The sequence below is a fragment of the Nothoprocta perdicaria genome, unplaced genomic scaffold (genome assembly GCF_003342845.1).
Source record: "Nothoprocta perdicaria isolate Ctin4 unplaced genomic scaffold, notPer1 scaffold_81, whole genome shotgun sequence".
NCBI classification, from domain to species: Eukaryota; Metazoa; Chordata; class Aves; order Tinamiformes; family Tinamidae; genus Nothoprocta; species Nothoprocta perdicaria.
Window position 1 is genome coordinate 1,213,885 of NW_020456099.1, and position 19,119 is coordinate 1,233,003.

At 35.4% G+C, this 19,119-nt stretch overlaps 1 protein-coding gene across 2 annotated transcripts; it reads right to left on the reverse strand.

Annotated features, from left to right (window-relative positions):
- Window positions 1-573: 573 nt before the first annotated feature.
- ABHD18 (abhydrolase domain containing 18) lies at window positions 574-17,513 on the reverse strand. 2 transcript variants are annotated; one of them, XM_026051953.1, is made up of 14 exons: window positions 17,410-17,513; window positions 16,518-16,635; window positions 15,592-15,700; window positions 14,040-14,124; window positions 13,059-13,159; window positions 11,170-11,248; window positions 11,002-11,086; window positions 10,222-10,249; window positions 7,992-8,130; window positions 6,088-6,177; window positions 5,274-5,375; window positions 4,418-4,796; window positions 3,671-3,833; window positions 574-2,768 (listed from the first exon to the last, which is right to left on the reverse strand). In XM_026051953.1, the coding sequence occupies exons 3-14, from the start codon at window positions 15,681-15,683 to the stop codon at window positions 2,717-2,719; spliced, it is 1,395 nt and encodes a 464-aa protein (XP_025907738.1). In that variant the 5' UTR covers window positions 15,684-15,700; window positions 16,518-16,635; window positions 17,410-17,513; the 3' UTR covers window positions 574-2,716. The 2 variants fall into 2 exon arrangements, with proteins under 2 accessions (XP_025907738.1, XP_025907739.1); XM_026051954.1 differs by lacking the exons at window positions 14,040-14,124; window positions 16,518-16,635; window positions 17,410-17,513 and having other exon boundaries at window positions 15,592-15,685.
- Window positions 17,514-19,119: the final 1,606 nt, after the last annotated feature.

The window sequence follows — 19,119 nt, forward strand, 5'->3', positions numbered from 1 at the left end:
CCTTAATTAGCTAATTCRAGCTTATTTTCTTTACTGGGTACTGTGTATAGAAAAACATGAAAGCAGTATCAGTGTTTGTTATGTGAAGCTTTTATCTTGTACAGTAGATTAGCTACTCCTTGTGCTACAATACTACAAGGGAAAAAAAAAAAAAAGATTACAGCATAAGAACGAGAAACATTTTGAATTTTTCCTGACAAAAGAGAACAAACACACACCTAGCTATTTTATTTCCTTTTTATTTAAAAACATAAAAAAGTGATCAGTGCCAATTTGATAATAAATTTAAGACCGAGGATGGCTTATCTGCTATTTGGATTCCAGTATTTTTTCTCATGCAATTGCTATATTAAAATTACATTCTTATTTAACATTACAATGAATKATTAAATAATGCTAGTAGGTTTTAACCATAAGCACTAATTAAAAATCAATTTTCAAAAGGTTAAAACTTTTAAACACCGAAAGTCCTCGTAGCCTTGACAAACCATCCAATACCTTCCTGTGTATGGTAACTGACAGATAAATTGTGGATTTCCCTCCAGTCCCTTTTTCTCTTTAATACTCATCTCAGAAATGTATGAAATGCTTCCTAGTGAATTCTTGTACTTGACAATATTATTTCAGTTGCATAATGAAGTGTGATTTCTCATTCTTTTTAGAAGACAGTCTTTTACTACGTATCCCCAAAGACCTCCTCACAAACAGGAGGTATATTCACATATATACACAAAAATAGCAGATGCTTTTGGCAAGTTAAACCTTTTAATAAACCTCTCAGAACACTAGCTTCAGGATGTCAAGTTCTGCAGTTTTATCAGTTCTGTAATTCCTAGTACTGTATACAGAAATACATTTAAAATGTGTCCATCCACACAGATTTTAAAAAAATCTGTCAACAGAGACAATATCTTGAACCACATCCTTAATGATGAGGTGGTAACAAGGTAAAAGTTTTAAGAGTTTTAGTAGAGTAAACAATTCTTTCTTTAAAGAAGTTGTTAGCTCACAAGTATTTGATTTCAAACACTTCCCACATCGTTTTTAATAATMATGCTCTCAATATATAACTATTACTGCCCTAAGAAATGATGGAGAAAACACTCAAAACAAGTAATTTGCCTTCTGTGTAGTATAATTTCCTCTTTATTTTCAAAAAATAAATGTCAAATAAAAGTGAAATAATCTGTAGTGGCACAAGTTGCCTGGACTTATCTGACTTACAAGGGAACCATGATTCATCTGCAAATATTAATTCTGTATGCAGGCTAAAATTTTAGCGATATTAACTGTCGATATCAACTGAGCTTCATTTGATCCTTATTCTGCATATTACTAATATTTGTAATATGCATGGAGATTAATGAAGTGCTTGGTTTGGAAGGCACACTAGTGTGCTAGTGTACTATCCTGTACTTACAAATTGCTGTATTTTGCTGATTCTGTTTAACACTAATCATCACTGTACCAGAGTTAATATTCATATTCAAAGTGTTCCAGCTTTCAACTTCTCTGCCTTAAAAAAATGTTACAGGAGATTATCAAACTAGGAAGCAGACACAGACCTACGGACAACTATCATATACATCAATAATTTCTTGGTATTTTTGAGCCCAAATGACTAAGTTACACACTTGGCATTTTCTTAAATGAGTTCAAAATCTGGAACTTTTCCCTTCCATCCAATTTTAAAAAAGAGACAAACGAGCAAGCTTTCAACCATTTTGACAACCCTTAGTTTCATGTATTTTTGGTATCATACAGTACAACTATATGTTGCACATCAGTGCTGAGTGCACTTTAGAAGGGACTGCTAAAATATTTCAAACAGCTCTTATAGCACCATATATTCTGCTGTTGATTTAACTGCTTAGAATCAGACTTTGTGCTGTTGTTTCTGAAAAAAAAGATGATTTTTTTTTTTAAATTCCCTTTWGCAATCTAAAAAAAGATTCTAGTATAAAATGTTCATGTTATCCAACTGATGATACCTAAAAAATGGCTTACTGGATACCAGTTCCTTGCAACCAATCAGTGAATAGCTACATGATTCTGTTTGAATGACACACTTGAAAAGACAGAAAAAAATCTTTTAGATGCATTAGGTGCAAGTGTCTCTTCCACCCTTTTTTCTATTTTCAAAGGTTCATTTTGCAAGTTTGATTCTGCCCGCTCCATGAAATTTCACTTTTGAGTCATGATAGAGAAAAATCAGCAACAACCACAAGAGTTGACTGCTGGAAAAGCCATTTTAAAACACAACAGCAGCCTGGCAAGGAAGCAAGAACAAAGCATGGTACTTGCAACGAACTAGACACACACTAAACACAAGTCAGCTTTGGAGCCCTATAGCAAATTTTACATTCTATCGCATYTAAATTTGTCCATTTTCAAATGATACAAAATTCAGAATTGAAATAATATATAACATTATTAAATATGAAGTACACGAATCATTCATGCACTAACAAATGATGCCTTCTCCTCCTTGCCCCCCATCACCTCACATACAGGTAAAGCTGAAGCTAGCATGTCAGAACATCATTTAATTTAAATGAAACTAATATTGGTACTTTACCATTTTTGATATTTGTTAGGTACAACATTCAAAGTCAGTGACCATCCATTTAACTTTGCAAGAGCCTTGTTTTCCAAACACGAAATACYGACACAAGGAAGTAAAAGTGAGATCAGTTTGAATACATTATAAAGATTGTTAAACAGCATATTTCTGAAGAAAACGGTCAAACGCATCATAAATAGCTTTCCTAAAACAAACAAAAAAAAAGAAAATAGTTATAGACCACTTCCATAAACTGGGAAAAGGTAGATGAAAATGGTCGATTACCATATATTTACAAACTAAAGTTATTGTACAATTTCAAGCAATACTAAATGAAAAATGTGATATTGAGTATTCTTATCCTGGATGTTTTTTGCCTCACTGCAGTAATACATTTATGTCTCAGGAGTGAATGGGGCTACTTATCCTTTAAGAGAAGTACAAATGTTAGTCTATTAGGAGTTTTCAATTCAACCATATTAGAAAATGGGTCAAAAAGCGATAAAATAGTTGAATGTTTTTGAACAACTACCTTAATATAAAATAAAGCTGATTTTTTGAAACACCAATAAGCTAATGGCTAACACACCTCCAATCTGTACACTGTTATCTCTTTGTTGTTGCTTAGACTTCCTAAATGGGATGGCCATTCTTAGTAATTCTTTCTTTTTCAATTTGTTATTATTAACCTTTCACAATTAGTAAGCTTATATAACCGCTATTTCAGGAAGCCCGCAAGTGAAGAATTCCTGCAAGTACTACACAATTGAAGACAGGTTTGTATTTTCAATTCTGGACTGGAAAGCTTCTGCTCAAGAGAAACAGAACCCTGCTTCATAGGCAAACCTTGCTTAAAGAATTAATATCTAATTAACCAGAGACTTTTACAGAAAGAGAGACAGAAGGATCATTCTCTTGCCACTTGCTTACTGAATGATCCAAGTCACCCTGCTGCATCCTCACTTAAAGATGGAAATGCTGCCATCCTCTCTAAATTATTTGAAAACCGTTGATTTCTTCTACAAAGCARTACTTGGTATTTGTCGCTTTGCAGTAACAACAGTGGTATTAASATCTCAGCTATTTTAAAACTTGTCTCTAACTTACCTAAAGAGTCCTTGTTTGAACAGATAGGCACTGACATGACCTCCATCCAAATACCTGATTTCACATCCAGGCCAGATTTCTTGAAGACTGCGCACCCCAGTTCGAGGAATATATGCATCCTCCTTGGCTTGCACAACTATGATTAAACTGGGGTCAACTGGAACTAAAGAAAAACAAATTGAAGTTTTACCTCAACAATCGAAACACAACTCACCCATAGTAAGCAGTGAAAGTATTTCAGTGATCCAATATTTCTGTTGTAAAGATGATCTGCACTTTTAAATATTAAATATTAAATATTAAATATTAAATATTATAATATATATAATATTTAATTATATACACAGAAAGCATATCACTAGCTAAAATGAATTCTAGTTTTCTACTCAGTTTTCCATGAAATTTGAATGTGGATTTATTTAAGTTCTTCTCTAGGCACTCTCCAACAGTATCCTAGCAAGGGATCTGCTGTTTCTGCCTCAAAAGGCAGAAAGAATAAACAAACATATTGGAAGGTGGGTCTTGATTTCACTTTCTCAGTGACTTTTTATGGAGAAACAAGAAAACAATTAGTTCAAAATAAAGGAAATGATGTGGTAAATATTTTATTGGACAACATGCAAGATACGTTTGTATTTTAGCCAAGGTGCCGGACTGAGACAATGGGAGAATCAAGAGAATACCTGGTTGTGTCAGGGCACACTCTTTAGTTTTCCAAACTACACCTTACAGCAAGCAAGCACATACCTGAAAAGTTGGCTACGTGGGTACATTCATCCATAACTCCTTTCATAAAGCGTAGCGATTCTCTCTGTAAAGTGTCACTCTTTCTTCTTTCATTTATCTTGTGTCCTTGCTGACTGGTTAAGTTTTTATTGCTCTTGCTACTGGTTGAAAATGTTTGATTTATGCATTGCATTTTAGGAGCATCTTGTATTAAGAGTCTTTCTGATGAGGCACTTAGAGTACTTTTATTCGTGGTGAAGCAGTGACCAGCTTCATTAGATACAGCTTTGCTCGAGGAATCAAAGGTGAACATTTCAGAAGTCAGGTCTATGTCCTCTAGACTCCCTACAGTGTCAGGGAAGTTTTTAACAAAATCTTGTCCCATCTTGAAGGAATCTGTCTAAACAAAGAGAGTTAGCTGAGATCAAACATCTCAGTATTGGAAAAAAAAGGGAGAAAAACAGAAAGTTTAAATACCTTAAAGAGCAACTCAACATTGCTACATATTTCTACAGTATTGGTAGCAATTGCTCTGAAGGACAATAAATCATTCTTTTGATATTTACTCTTCAGGCTACTGGCTACTCCACACCATCAAGCCAATTACTGAGAAGTGTCATCTATGATTTCAGTGTTTTGACTGAATTCATGCTGCAGGTTACACTAACCTGCTATCTGTGGCCACAAATGAAAGTCTGCAGTGAGTGCTACTATTGTTTTTCTTCAATGATTAATGAAAAAGATAAAGGCACACGCTTTATCTTATGATATGCTTATGATTTGCTCATTGGATTTGCTTATGATTTTGCTCAAGAGTCAAAATAAGTTGTTGGATTTGAACAAATATTAGCAAATAATGAAAACAAAATATACTCACTCCACAATATTCAAGCATTTGAATGATTTCTTCTTCATAAACAGTCTGTGTAAAATACTGTTTTTCCAGCTCTCTCCAGTTCACTGCCTTGCTCAACACACCCTGAAATTATAAACACAAGTGCCCAATACACAACTTGAAAACAAAACATAAGTCATTCTGAAAAAATGACAGGCACAGAAAATTGATCTGTCCCTCTGCAATGTGATCTTTCCAGCAGAGTTCTACCTAGGTTTTCAGATAGCCTTTAGAGCAATTGAAATCAAAGCATAATCACATAATGTAACAAGAACACAGAAATTCCTTTTTTTTTTTTTTTTTTTTTTTTTTTTTTTTTTTTTTTTTTTTTTTAAGCAGACACCAATCCCATTTGAGGTTTATGCATATCTAGATTGTGCTAGGCCAAAGGTTGGTGTCAAGACTACTTGCTCACTTCAGCAGTAATGAAAACAGGCACCACTAGCAGCGGTAGTAGCATTATCACTCATATATCTTAAGTCAGATTTTGAGCAAAAGAAAACATACTTCCACAGTTTCCTCCCTCACTTTCCTACATTCAATTCTCTCTAATCCCCATCTTGCAAAGCAGGGCCAGCCCCATCCCCCAGTTTAGGGCATGACCCACTGAAGTAGCCTGGGGCTTCAGTCCTCATCACACSCTGCATCCAGAGCAGGAAGGGCAGGTTTTGCCACTAGTCTATTAATAAAGGCAAAATGGTCATGAAATGTCCCATCTAAAAAGGTGAAYGTGGCCAGCTCAAAGTTTCATATCTGATTATGCTCTAGCACATTAACATTTATATGAGTTAATTACCGTGGTGAAGACAGCAGAGGCTGTTGACCAGGAAAGACATGGAATCAAAGGCAATGGTTTAGGCCAATTTGTCACTGCCAGTGAAGCCATCTATTAGACAGAACAATCAAATGCACTAATTACATACACACATATATGCACTTTAACATGCAGTTCTGATATTTCAAAACCAATTTTAAGAGCTCTCATCTTTGATTTTTTTGATTATTACAAAAATAATAAGCAGTACCAAAGCAGACAAGGACTGCAGTCATTAGACACACTTCCTCCTCCTCAAAACTTACAGGAAAGAATGGATTTCTGGTTATAATATACTGGTAGGTATTCTTGTAGCTATTTAGAATACCTAATAGTATATTTATCTATAAACAGCCTTTAGCTGTTTGAAATCACAACAAACTTCAAGAGGCTCTTGCAGGTACATTGCAAAACAATGAAATTGGAACGGAATATATGAATAGGACTGCCCAACTTTTTGTACTTTTGACGCTGGAAAAAAGAAAGTGAGAGGAGTAATTCAGCATGTTAAATGAACTCTTTTCTTTCCTTTTCAATCTGAGTTATTCCTTTTGCATCAGCTCTCAGAAAACATTTTAGGAGTATTCTGTATACACAAATACAAGCAAAAATCCTGACACAGATGTGAAACAAATACTTCCTTATATGGTATGTTCTCACCAAATTTTTATTTTATTTTATTGTCCTAAGCTAAAAATCAATGTACATGCTGTAAAGCTCTTAATATAAAATAATCTATGTTTGCCTAGGATGATTGAATAAATCTCTCTATTAAAAAGTGCACATATCTATTTGGACAGTCAGCAATTCTGATTTCCTTCTTCACAGATCCCAGTTTTTCCCTACCTTTACTACTGAATGAATGCATTTTTCTTTGCTGTCAAACACATTCAAGACAACCATCATCAAATGTCACTTATCTTCACAGTTTTAAATGGTACTGTTAGTTTTAGAACTCAAGACTACCTAAAACTATATCCTTCTGGTATAAGTTTTTTTTTTTCAGATCTTGCCTCCCTCTAAGTACATGCCATACATGACCGTATGTTGTATATGGCTGTATGTGTGAGATGCAGATTAGACATTCTCATAGCATCCATGTACCATCTGAAGCAGCACAGTTAGTGACATGTATATGGGAATGAAAATTTCCAACTCACTTATTTGTAAGACAGGGTAGACATTTTATATACTGTTGTTTCAGCAAGGGTGATGTTTATGTACATCAAGGTTTGAGGGTTTTTTGTTTGTTTGTTTTGCATATTTATGACATTTGGAGTCCTATAATCACACCTTGGGRAAAGGTATGCCAGCTAACTAAGCCTCACTGACCAGTGAGCACCAGTGCAGACACAGGTGATGCTCTGAGTGCACATCAGGATTTCAAGCGTTTTAGAATGCACTGTTTTAGTCAAACACGCACAGTCACGTACAAAACATTCTCTAGCTCTGCCCTGAAATCTTCTCTTGTCAGTACCAATGACTATGGAGACAAGAACTGAAGTAGCCAAAACTGACACCAAAAGTCACCTCAGTTATATTATGCTATGAGATGCATTTCTCAAATGCAAACACAGAACCCTGAGAAAGAAGGGAAGGGAGGGAGCGAAGGGATGAGGAAAAGGGGAAAAAAAATGCAAGAAGCTAATACTTGTATTAAGCTTATCGGGCGATAACCAACAATGGGTTCTACCACATTAGCATTTATGGAGGATTACACTAATACAACACCACAAAACAAAAGGAGAATTGTCACCAACTTTTTTCCCCATTTCCCTTAAACATTTAAGGTAATTGAGAGAAGAACACTATGAAACAAGTTATTACCATAAACAAATTAATCAAAAGTTAAAAGAAATCACTAAAGAAGAAATATAAAAGCTTACATGTCCTCCCATGGATATTCCAGTCATCCCTAGTGGTCCATAGCCTTCTCTTTCTAGCCAGTGCAAAAGAGCTGCCGATTCTAGAACAAGAGCTCCTCCCATCACAAACAGGTCCGAGACATTTTTTAAACACGACCGCCTTTTCTCCCCAGAAAAGGAAAATATAGGATTTATTTTCTAAGATTAGATGTTGACAGTTCTCAATATTCCATATGTACTTTCAATATAAAACCTGAGCACACTCTCAGAGGAAATTAGAAGTTGCACTCCTATTGTAGTGCACAGGACACAAAGTCCAGATTCTCTGGTGCTTTTCTGTTTTCCAAGATAAGCAGCTAAATATTTTTTCATAATCCAGACCTAAATGTGGACTAGAAACAGGCAACTACTAAGCAATATTAATCACTGAYCATCTGATTTCCTACAGAGATATTAGAAACATAGATTCTCATTCATAGTACTCTCTACTATAACATTATAATGGACCCTTAAAAATAAAACCAAAATGATACGGTGCTACACATACACTATCTCATTTGTAGAAACAATCCTTTATACTTTTGTCTTATTTACCTGTTTTATATCATTGAAAAATTGCACACAACACTTGAAGAGCAATCAGTATATCAGCTTTGGAAGTATTCATCAGTGTCACTGTAAGACTGAAATTGCACAATGTGAAGTTTGTCACCATAGTGTACTACAAAGCGTTAAAACACTGAAAAAGAACGGTAGAAAGCTATTCAGTTAAACCAAAGGTGCTCCAAGTCCAAAGTCACTTGGCACAAGGCTCAAGTACGAAATGTAAAGCATGGAAAAAGGAACCTAGAGTGTTTTACAGAGCCAGCAGTACTTTTCAAATTTGGCGGGGGGGTGAGGGAGGAATTTTCATTGTAAAGTTATAAAAGGCTATGGCCTCTTCTGACAGCACTTAAATCTCATTGAAGATACTTGGAAGCACCAGGACAAAGCTCACTCTGCAAGTCACAGGAGAAATTATTATTTGCAGTAGTTGCTAGGGTCCAAAACCTACAGGTTAACATAATTGCTTCCTGCAGCTTGCACTTCCTCAGCCTTCTAGAGCTGCTACGTATAAATATGCTACTAGTATGTTGGCTAAAACCACTGCTGCTGCTGCTTTGTAACGAAGAGTACCAGTTGCTGGTCAGGCACCAGGCTGAGCACTCGCTGTTTTACAGAATGCAGGACTACATCACAGACTAAAACGCCAAGCCAGGCAGCAGTGACAAGAGGTTGGAGTTGGAAATACCTTCAATTACTTCATCTATTTCAGTCCACGCATCAACAAATAAACAAAACCTGACACATGCCAGAACACACTCGCCCTTTTATTCCTGTAACCTCTTATTCCTAAATAAAGTAATAAAGATACATATTTTTAAAATGGCATTCCTATGAAGAAAGCATCTCTATCTTAGATTTAGGAAATCCCCAAAACTTAAAGCAGTGCTGTTGTCCTAATAAAACCAAAAGGTTTAAGAACAATTCATCTTTCATATGTCTTATATAAATATCCAAGTTAGGATTAAAAAGCCTATTTGTATTTGGACTACCAGAAGTATTGTCTGAGTAAAATACCCTTGCCTCTTGAACACATCTTGTGGAATTCTATTTATACTCCAGCATTTCTAAATACATGAAAAGCAAAACCATAGAAATACTTAATCAGGATTTCTAGATTTTAATTGAAGAAACAGAGAGTCTTCTAAAACACTGGACATTGCATAGTCCCCACTGCCCAACAAACATCCAGTTTATTTAAATGTCCCAATGTGATACCCCTTAAACACCTTGGAAAAATTAAAGCCTTCACAATCTTAACAGGAAAGCATACTCTTAGAACAAAGATAAATTGTAGCTTACTGAAACAAAATTGCAACACTTGTACACACAGTTAAGAAACAAGAAAACTAACAGGCATTTCCTTGCATACATGCCAATCTCCACACTAAGTTGTGAATCTACCTTGCRTCTTCCTGACCACTTTGATATCTTCACACAAAAAGACACAAAGCAACCAAGTAAATCACCCACAATTTCACATAAACAGATTACAAGTGATGAGTTGGGATTTTTTTTTTCCCCATAATAAGGAATGGGGTTCTGTGGGGTTTTTTTTGTTCATTTGTTTGTTTGTTTAGTTTGAGAAGCTCCAAGTAGCATAATACCTTGAAAAAACAGTATTTGTGGATTTAATGATAATACTTACAATTGATCCTTAGGTTTCCTACAGCCATGTAGAAGATTCAAGTTAAAGAAAGTAAATGTTTCTAAATAAAAAGCAGCAAGATAAGTAAAAGGATAACTAGCATAGTGATTGATTTAAATTAGAACTCAATCTCCAAATGCTTATCTGAAATTAAATCACATTAYATGTAGTTTGACAATATCATTTATTAATTTGAGATAACACTTTTGTGAGGTAAGGCAAAAAAAAAGTCTAGCTAGAGGTTCGAAGAAAACAAGGCAACAGCATTACGGAAGTCACTGATAACTGTATGGAACTTATATTTCTTTTTGTTGTTTTTAAAAAACTGGAAAATTTTAGTAAGTTTCTTARAAGGGTTTCAGTTGAAACAATATTCCATTATGGTGAAATATTATAGTGGAATTTCAGGGTAGAATATTAACAAAATATAAAGTCAAACATCATGATGTGGAATAAATTAAGTTTTCATTCTGTTATGGCTAAAGGAATCATCTCAGTACTTTGATCATGGCTAGGAAAACATATGTGCATCAGAACTCATAATCTAATTGCTAAAATAAATAGTAGAACACATTTTTCAGAAATTAGAAAAGCAATACCTACTGTAAAAAAAACATATTACACAATGGTGTTTCACAGCCTTTCATTCAATGATCATGCTTTGCTCTTTAATTCTGTTCTCCATAGAAATTGATCCAAGTCTACACATGTGTAAAATTTCTATGTTCTGAAGAGAACTTTGAGAACTGCTTAAGTGTCTTCCTTTCCACAAAAGGATATAATAAGGATTTTCTAGCAGTAGGGAAGCCATACAGGCTTCTTTAATCATTGGGCGGGCCATTAATGTGCGTCTCCTCCAGAAGTGCTAAAATATACAGGCATATATTAAGATAAAAACTGAATATATAACTTCTCAATAACAGTAGTATTTACATTTCATAAACATACATGATCTCCAGTGCCTGCTAAATGAATGCACACAGGTCTGTGTTTGCTGTTCCATCTTCTGGGCATAACAAACTGAAATCTATGAGRAAAAAAGTACTTATTAAAACAAGGTAAGCATATCTATTTACCCTTTTTTTTTTTTTTTTGCATCAGAGAAATTAATAATAAAAAAAAAGCTCAAACATTTCTGTAATGCATGCTGGCGAGCTGCCATTGGTACAGCGATATCRCATTTCATGAATGCATCCAACAAAGAAATGAATCCAGAAGCAGGGCAGAATAAATGCCAAACAAGAAAGGGAGCTGAGCTGAAAGATCACGTTCCAAAAAAAGGCCACTACCTCATCATCACGAATTAAATTTTGCAGAGTGGAGAAATCGAACGTCAGATGAACAGCCTAAACAAGTATGACTAGATCTCCCAGGCAGCATTATTTTTCTCCTGAGGTTGCAACAGTTGAAATGGAAAAGATAAGCAATTTTTGCATAAAAAGTACATAACATGAAACTAATCTATAAACTCAGCATCTATAATTTAAAATCTTCTGCTGCTACTCTTAAGTCTTTCACAGTCTAACTCTCTAGAGCAGAGCAATCACTTCTGTGGAGTTGCCAGCACTTCCCCACGAGATGGAGCACTGCTACATTCAGCAGCACTACATTTTTTAAAACAGGTGGGAGGGAACTGGGAGTTCAAACAACAGTTRCACACAATTGGAATTTGTGGAGCACAATATCGCACAATTGCTCTAGCAATTTTGCTCTAGCAAGATTAGGACAAATCTAGAGCAAATTGCTCTAGCAATATTGTCCAAAATACAAGGTTAACATAAGGTAACTTCAAACTATAAGGYTGTATAAGGAAACAGTGTACCATATTTTCAACTATTATGCTAATTAAACCAGTAATGCCAAGAGAACAAGGAGGTAAAATAGAACAGATATTTTTACTATTGAACTTTTTGAACTACACTCTTTAGCTTTACATATGTAAGTACACATAAAGTTTGACAATGCCAGTATCAACTTGTTCTGAAAGACTTGTATGTCCAGTTTTAACGTACAAGAAAAGCATGACAACTACCTAGCCTAAACCTAGAGCAACAGGAATTACTCTTTCCTCCTAAGCCCATTCTTCTGCTTCAGAGCAATGTTAGCATCACACTAGCATAAACACAACTAGGTACTTTCTGACTATTACGAATTGAGCAGCTTTTACATAAAACATTCTCCTGCTCCATGTAAAACAAACAATTTCTCTCTTGATGAAACGATCCTCTTGTTCTTTGGCAGTGGAGAAGGTACTCCACAGTTTTGTGCAATCAGATGTCTATGCTCAAAACACACACACACAAAAAAAAACCCTTCTCAATCTGCCAAAGCTTTAGCTGAAATGATTGTTACTAATGGGGCAAGGTAATTTCATTTACGTTAATGTAACTGAAACATTTCAGGAAGTGTTACATTATCCACTTTCACTACAAATTAAATTTGAAGCTTTCCACATTACCGCTACTAATTACAAAAGCTCTTTTTCAGTCACAATYAAGTCAGCATATTATTTCATTATCCAGTCAAGTTTCCATTACTCTTTTTTTCCTACTTCAGAATATTATTACCCTTGACTAAAAACCTATGGGGTAGAATAGGCASTACTTCCATTTTAGAATAAACTCCCCCAGCAAAGTATGTTATTACACACAGATGAAATGGGCACATACATGAAAACTAATTTCACTTCTGAAGTAAAAAATTAAGCATGCCAACACAAGAAATATTTTACAGGTATTACAACTGGACTCATAGTAAGACTGCTTTCTAGTTATGGACTGTTTTTACTTTTCTCCAATACCAATTTTAGAACTTAAGTGCAACTTGATTTCTAGTACCTTGCTATAAGAGATTCGACTGGCAGGACACCTGGAACATAGTGAGCCAAAGGGGAAATGAAGTGACCCTCAAGGATTTTACAGTCTGACTGCTCCTCAACCTGTAAAGAGAATGACACAGTAACAGCGTATTTGATGTTAGTTTTAAACTTTTTGATTTGACTATTTGAGGGTTAGCATTCCTTTAAGACTTGCTATATCTATCCTCCATAGTTGTCCTTTTAGAAAGGAAAATTAAAATAGTGTCTATACAACACTACTTTATTCTCTCAAATCCTTCCATCAAATTCATAATCAACGTCTGTTTCAAATGGTTCCTTCCCCCCCACACACATTGTCACACATTTTTGCCTCTCCCAATTTCTAGCCAGTCACCAAAAATGCAAATTAAGAAAGCATTTAGTTTGCTACAGAAAAGAGCACGTACACATCTCAACTGTGCAACTACTCTTTCTTCCTGACCCTTTATTCACACTTTCCAAATTAAGAATCTTCACACTGAGAAATATTTCCATCTTTACACTTTATTTGAAAACGCAAAGCCCTCTTTCCTCCCTCTGTCTGGCCATCTCAGAACTTCCATTATGTTATTTTTTTCAACTAGAGCTTTACCCCTACTCATAGGGGGGGAAAAAAAAAAAAAAAGATGCTCTTTCCATGCTCTTTCCACTGGGAACACCTGTGAAGGTAGTTAATGTACTCACTGGAAGAGCCCTGATCATCGGGAGCAGACTGCACACTGCTGGAGACGTTTCCCCACCCTATCTCAACACATTTACCCAGTGCAGTCCGCAGCTTCCCAACCTCGAAGCAAAAGATGCAGCAAGACCAGCTGCATCATGAAACACAGGTTCACAGGAGATCAAAATTTAACTCATCTACCCTCTAAAGGGAGCTCATTAAGGACTTGATGTCACCTTTATGTATTCATGATTAGGAAAATATATTCAGTTAAACTAGATGCCTTGTTTTTAAAAGTACCTTGTCAATGAATACTGGGTAATCTTTCGAAACCAGCTTCTGGCATTTTTCCCTGTTTCCAATAATCTTTCTGAATTCAAATATTCTGTTAAAAGGAAACAATACAGAAGATGCATTTTTTTTAATTAAAAAATGAGAGCATGGTCAAAATTCTGAATCAGGCCAACCTAATGTTCACTGAATATTTCAGAAGCTAATATAAAATCATAAAAAAAAAAAATGAACCCAGCTTCATCTTTACAAGCTAATCAATGCTACCAAAAGGAAAAAATAAGAACATTTTTTTTTCAGTAAAAAAGGGAGGAGGGAGGCTCAGGTACATTGCCGGAGTGTGAATTTTAAATAGCACTTTACTTTTTTTTTTTTTTTTTTTTTTTTTTTCTCTCAATAATTAATGTTATTTTTCTGGGACTAATGAAGACATAAGAATCTCCTATGCTTCCCTGTAGCCAAATTGATATGATCTGAATGGGAAGAAAATTGCTGAACTGCCAGGCTCCAGGTATAGCTGTCAATGAAGCTTAACTGGCCACAGGGTTCCAACAATTCATGGGAGCAATGGTTGATATTTCCGAAAGATCCAAATGAACAAGATGAATGGATCAAACATCCTAAAGCTCAACAACACAACTCCAAAAWCTTGCCCCGGACAGATTTACCCCCATGTAATAACACAGCCTGGGAAATACACAGCTGGGTAGCAGCTCTGTGGAAAATGACATGGGAATTTGAGTAAATAACAAATTGAATGCAAGTCGGCAGCATTCCCTCGCAGCTGCAAAGACCAACAGCATACACACAAAGGTGTTACCTGACCAGCTAAGAAAGCAGATTTGGGTCAAAAGAGTAGATCGGAGGTGTGAGGGATATTGAAATATCTAAGGAGCATTAGGTCCAAAACATTTATTTTGATAGTTTCAGTCAATACTACAGGACCATTCTGGGCAGAAGAATGGTATAACACATGTTTCTCACCAACCTTCCAAACACCAGAGCAAACCAGCATGCAAACAAAAGGGAACAAAGTCCAGGTTAGGACCACAAMAAAAATAGTCCTAGTACATATCCTTTTTTATCTCTTACAGAGAACAGCAACTACAGTAATCATTTCTGAAAGCGCAGGTTAGGTGCAAGACGTCAGTATGCAGAGTGAGCTAAGTGAAAAGCTGTTCTGCTTTAGTGTGACACTAAATCCTTTTTAATGGATTTATGCAATTCCTCTTTAGTTAGACAGAAGAGGCTTCTCTACAGGACAGTCATAAAACTGACATCTCCAAAGAATCATATGTGTGATATTCCAATATGATACTTACTTGATAATACTATTTCATCATTATCTCTCTTTTTTAGATGTATGGACTCTCAAATAGCGCAAACAAAAACACATATGGCAAATTAATTCCATTTTCTTTAAATCCATTCCCTCTCTTATTATGGAAACACACGACTTATCTGAACAAAACCTTTAATGCAATAAAGCTTTAGAACTTCTTTTTATTTTTAAAGATAACATACAGCTCATGCTGTTATTTTGTCTCATCTAGGAAGTCACCTTTTCAGATCTTCTGGCTTTCCCCATCCTCTGATGAAGAGTTTAGTGAGAAGAAGCTTTCTGTATAAGACATCCAATTTACTCACACCCATTAGCACCAAACTGACATCTAGAAGGGAAAGAAAAAAAAAAAAAAAAGAAAGAGAAGAAAGGATTTTATGTCAAGGGCAAAGTTAATTCCTTTTAAATAAATAATTTCATATTCCAGTCTACCATTTTAATTCAAGAAAGTTAATCTTGACATTCAGCCTCAGTCAATTCCTTTAGTTTTGAACAAAATACAGAAATAGTCAAAACACAAAGGAAATTCAGACTACAAATGAGATGCCTGATATGACTTGGGAGGTATTACATCATAGGTGACAAACTCACTGAAGATGCAAATGAGGTCACAGAACTGTATTTTCAAACAAAGCTAGTTATAGTTGACTGTACTGACAAATGAGCAGTGGTTTGGCTCTCTGTCATGTAAATACAGCTATGATGACAAAAGTTTTCGAAACTGTACGAGCTTTTATAAACATACTTCAAAATGGAAGCCTGAGGTAATACACACTTCAAAGCAGAACCCTGTTCTAGTCTACAAGACTATACCTGCTCAACTATGTAATTATACATTCATAAGAAACTGAGGCAGAGGGAGGGAAAAGGAGAYAATTTCTGTTACTGATGCAGAGAAAGCATATTTTTGTCAATTTGTCTTCACTAGTATCTTAAGAACATATTCATTCTATTTTATCCCTTTCTTTCCAGTACTTGCTAACACATTTCTTGAGCTTTTGAAAAAAATTCAGCTCTCRCTTCTTTCAGGGAAGAAATGTCAACAAAATCCTCAACAGTATTTAAACAAACATACTTGGCTCAAACATGGCCAAACTATCAAAAAGATATTAGGGCAAACTTTTTATTTTCAAAGCAATACTTACTGAAGTAAATAGAAAACCCCTACTGTGCTTTTCCAACGAGGAGATAGAAGAACTCAAACCTGGATTCTCTGTCAGCAGGATATAGGATTTTCCCGTTAAAAAATATTCCAGGATCTGTCTATGCATAAAGAAAAAAAAGACTTAATACCAAACATTTTGTTAGCAGGTTATCTTCAACAATTGTCAACATTTCCAATCCTTTCCATAATAAGTGAGCTAAATAAATTATATTATTTTGTGTTGTTATAAWGTTAACTCATACTGCCATTGTTTATTTATTCAAGCACAGTTTAAATATGGTCATGCTTAAAGTAAATCTGACTACAAGTTAAAGTTGTGGTCAGATGAATACATCCCCATACTTTTAAGAAGCCAATACTAAGGTATATCATTTATAAATACTAAGAATCAAGATGCAGAAAAACAGAAATAGTACTTAAGAGTGACAAGCATAATAACTACACAAATACTAGAACAAGTACTTTAGAAAGYACCATCATTCTGTTCCATCTCTATTGAACAGAAGCAAATACTTGAAATCACCAGAAGGTCAAAGCACAGACCTTTAACCCTGTTGATTGTATCAGCTATCATTCTATGAATCTTCTGGAGTTGGTCATTTACTCCCAATCCATTCTGATCCATATCTGCTTAGTCTAGTAGAATAAACTACCCTGGTATCGAAATTTGCATACAAGGAATATCCAAATAATGCTATGTGATGCAATATAACCAAGCTGTGACACAATTTAAGTACAATAAAAAATAGTAAATATTTGTAACGGTAATGTATCGATTCAAAGTGATTTAGGCTCTCACTATCAAAGATATATAGGTTTTGCTTCTTAACTCGAAGTGACAAGTGAAAATTGCTACTTAAAATTCCAGGTACCTTTCAATTGCAAAGGAGTAAGAAACCTTCTAAATCTCTTATTTCCTCTGACCACGCCTTTATATTTAGTAAATATTTTCTGATATCATTTGTCTTTTCTTCCTTTATCACTGTGGATAGGAAAAAAACAAACATGTTAAATGGCTGCCTCTACAGAAAATGGAGATTTTCTACCTAAAGATTGCAAGTTAAGCTTGCCTGGGAAAAGCTGTATTCATTTCAAGCAACCCCTTACGCTCTCCTCCCTTTAAATAAAAATAAATAAGTAAACAGGAAAAATAAYTGCACTCATTATGTCAGAGCATAGCGTAGCATGGCAAATCTACTCTCAGGTTAAATGTAAATGTAAAAAAAGACAAAAACATGTAAAATCAGAATCAATACAATTTATTTTTGGCATATTTATCAGCAAACTGCAATGAATGGGACGATGCTTYAGAGTGAAAGCCTGAACCTCAGAGAGGAGTGTGAACAGCTGGAGGCAAGGAGTTRTTAGGTACCTTTCCAAAGAAAGCCACAGCAAGAGAGCACTGAACCAAACAAGAGGCAAAGTACAAACAGGTAAGCAGGGAAGGAAGAAAAACAAACAAACAAACAAGAAWAAAAAAGACAAAACAAACCCCACTGCAGTAGTCTATCTGATGGCCATTATCAATCTATTATAGTAGGCAATCAATCTACATAGTATCTATACAGCATCTAACTATAGTCAATCTATATGGTAGTCAGTCTATTGGCCATTAGCAACTATTACTCCTAAATCTTCTACAGTTCATACTGCTTGWCAAAGCAGCATACACATTAGGAAAAAAAATGCAGTTTCCCTAAGTATTCCGAGACCTGGAATAAAACAGTAAATACAGGTGAGGGGCTAATCCACCTTAGCCTGTGAAAAGGAAACCAGAAGCTCAATTTCATAGCACAGGGGAGGRAAAGGGCCAAAGCCACCCATTGGAGAAGTCTCTTACAGCAGAATCTGTAACATCATTGCTTCGTTCCTTCCTTCTATCCTCCTGAGAAACAGGGCTCATTACATCCTTTCCTTCGCCCAGTCTGGAAATCTACTGCATTCACATTGGTAGGAATGTTTCACTGGTGTATCAGAGGAAAATATCTGCCAACCTCCACAAGGCTGCTCTGCTTTTGGATGCAAGGAAGTGGTGCAGCACTCTTATAGTGCTAGAAGTGACGAGCGGTGCTGAACAGAGGCACAGCAATACACAGTGAGCTGGAAAGGACAGCTCAGAGTGAGCACACACCAGGCTAAATCTATGACTGAAGCCAAATACGTGAGAATACACAAAGATGCTGCATTTCACAGTGAGTTCAGAATCCGAAATGATGAGCTTCCCATGTTGTATTAGAAAGACGCTAAAACAAGCTTCTAGACAAATACATTATATTTAAATGCTACATTGACTGGAAGTAAAGAACTGTCTCATTTCTTATTCTGTTTCATTGATTCAGTCAAGAATCTGCTGCAATCCAGGATATTTCAATTAATAAGGTCTGAAGTCAAACCACCACTGGAAAGAGTACAGAAAGTAAAGAAGAATCATTCCAAGTTSTGGAAAGAAATGTTAGCTCATATGGAAGCATATTAAATAATGACTTAGTGAAACTCACAACACCAAGAAAAAAAGGCAGGGCCACAACAATGTTTTCCAGAAGATCAGGAAGTGAAACTTCGGGCTGTAAACTATACACTAC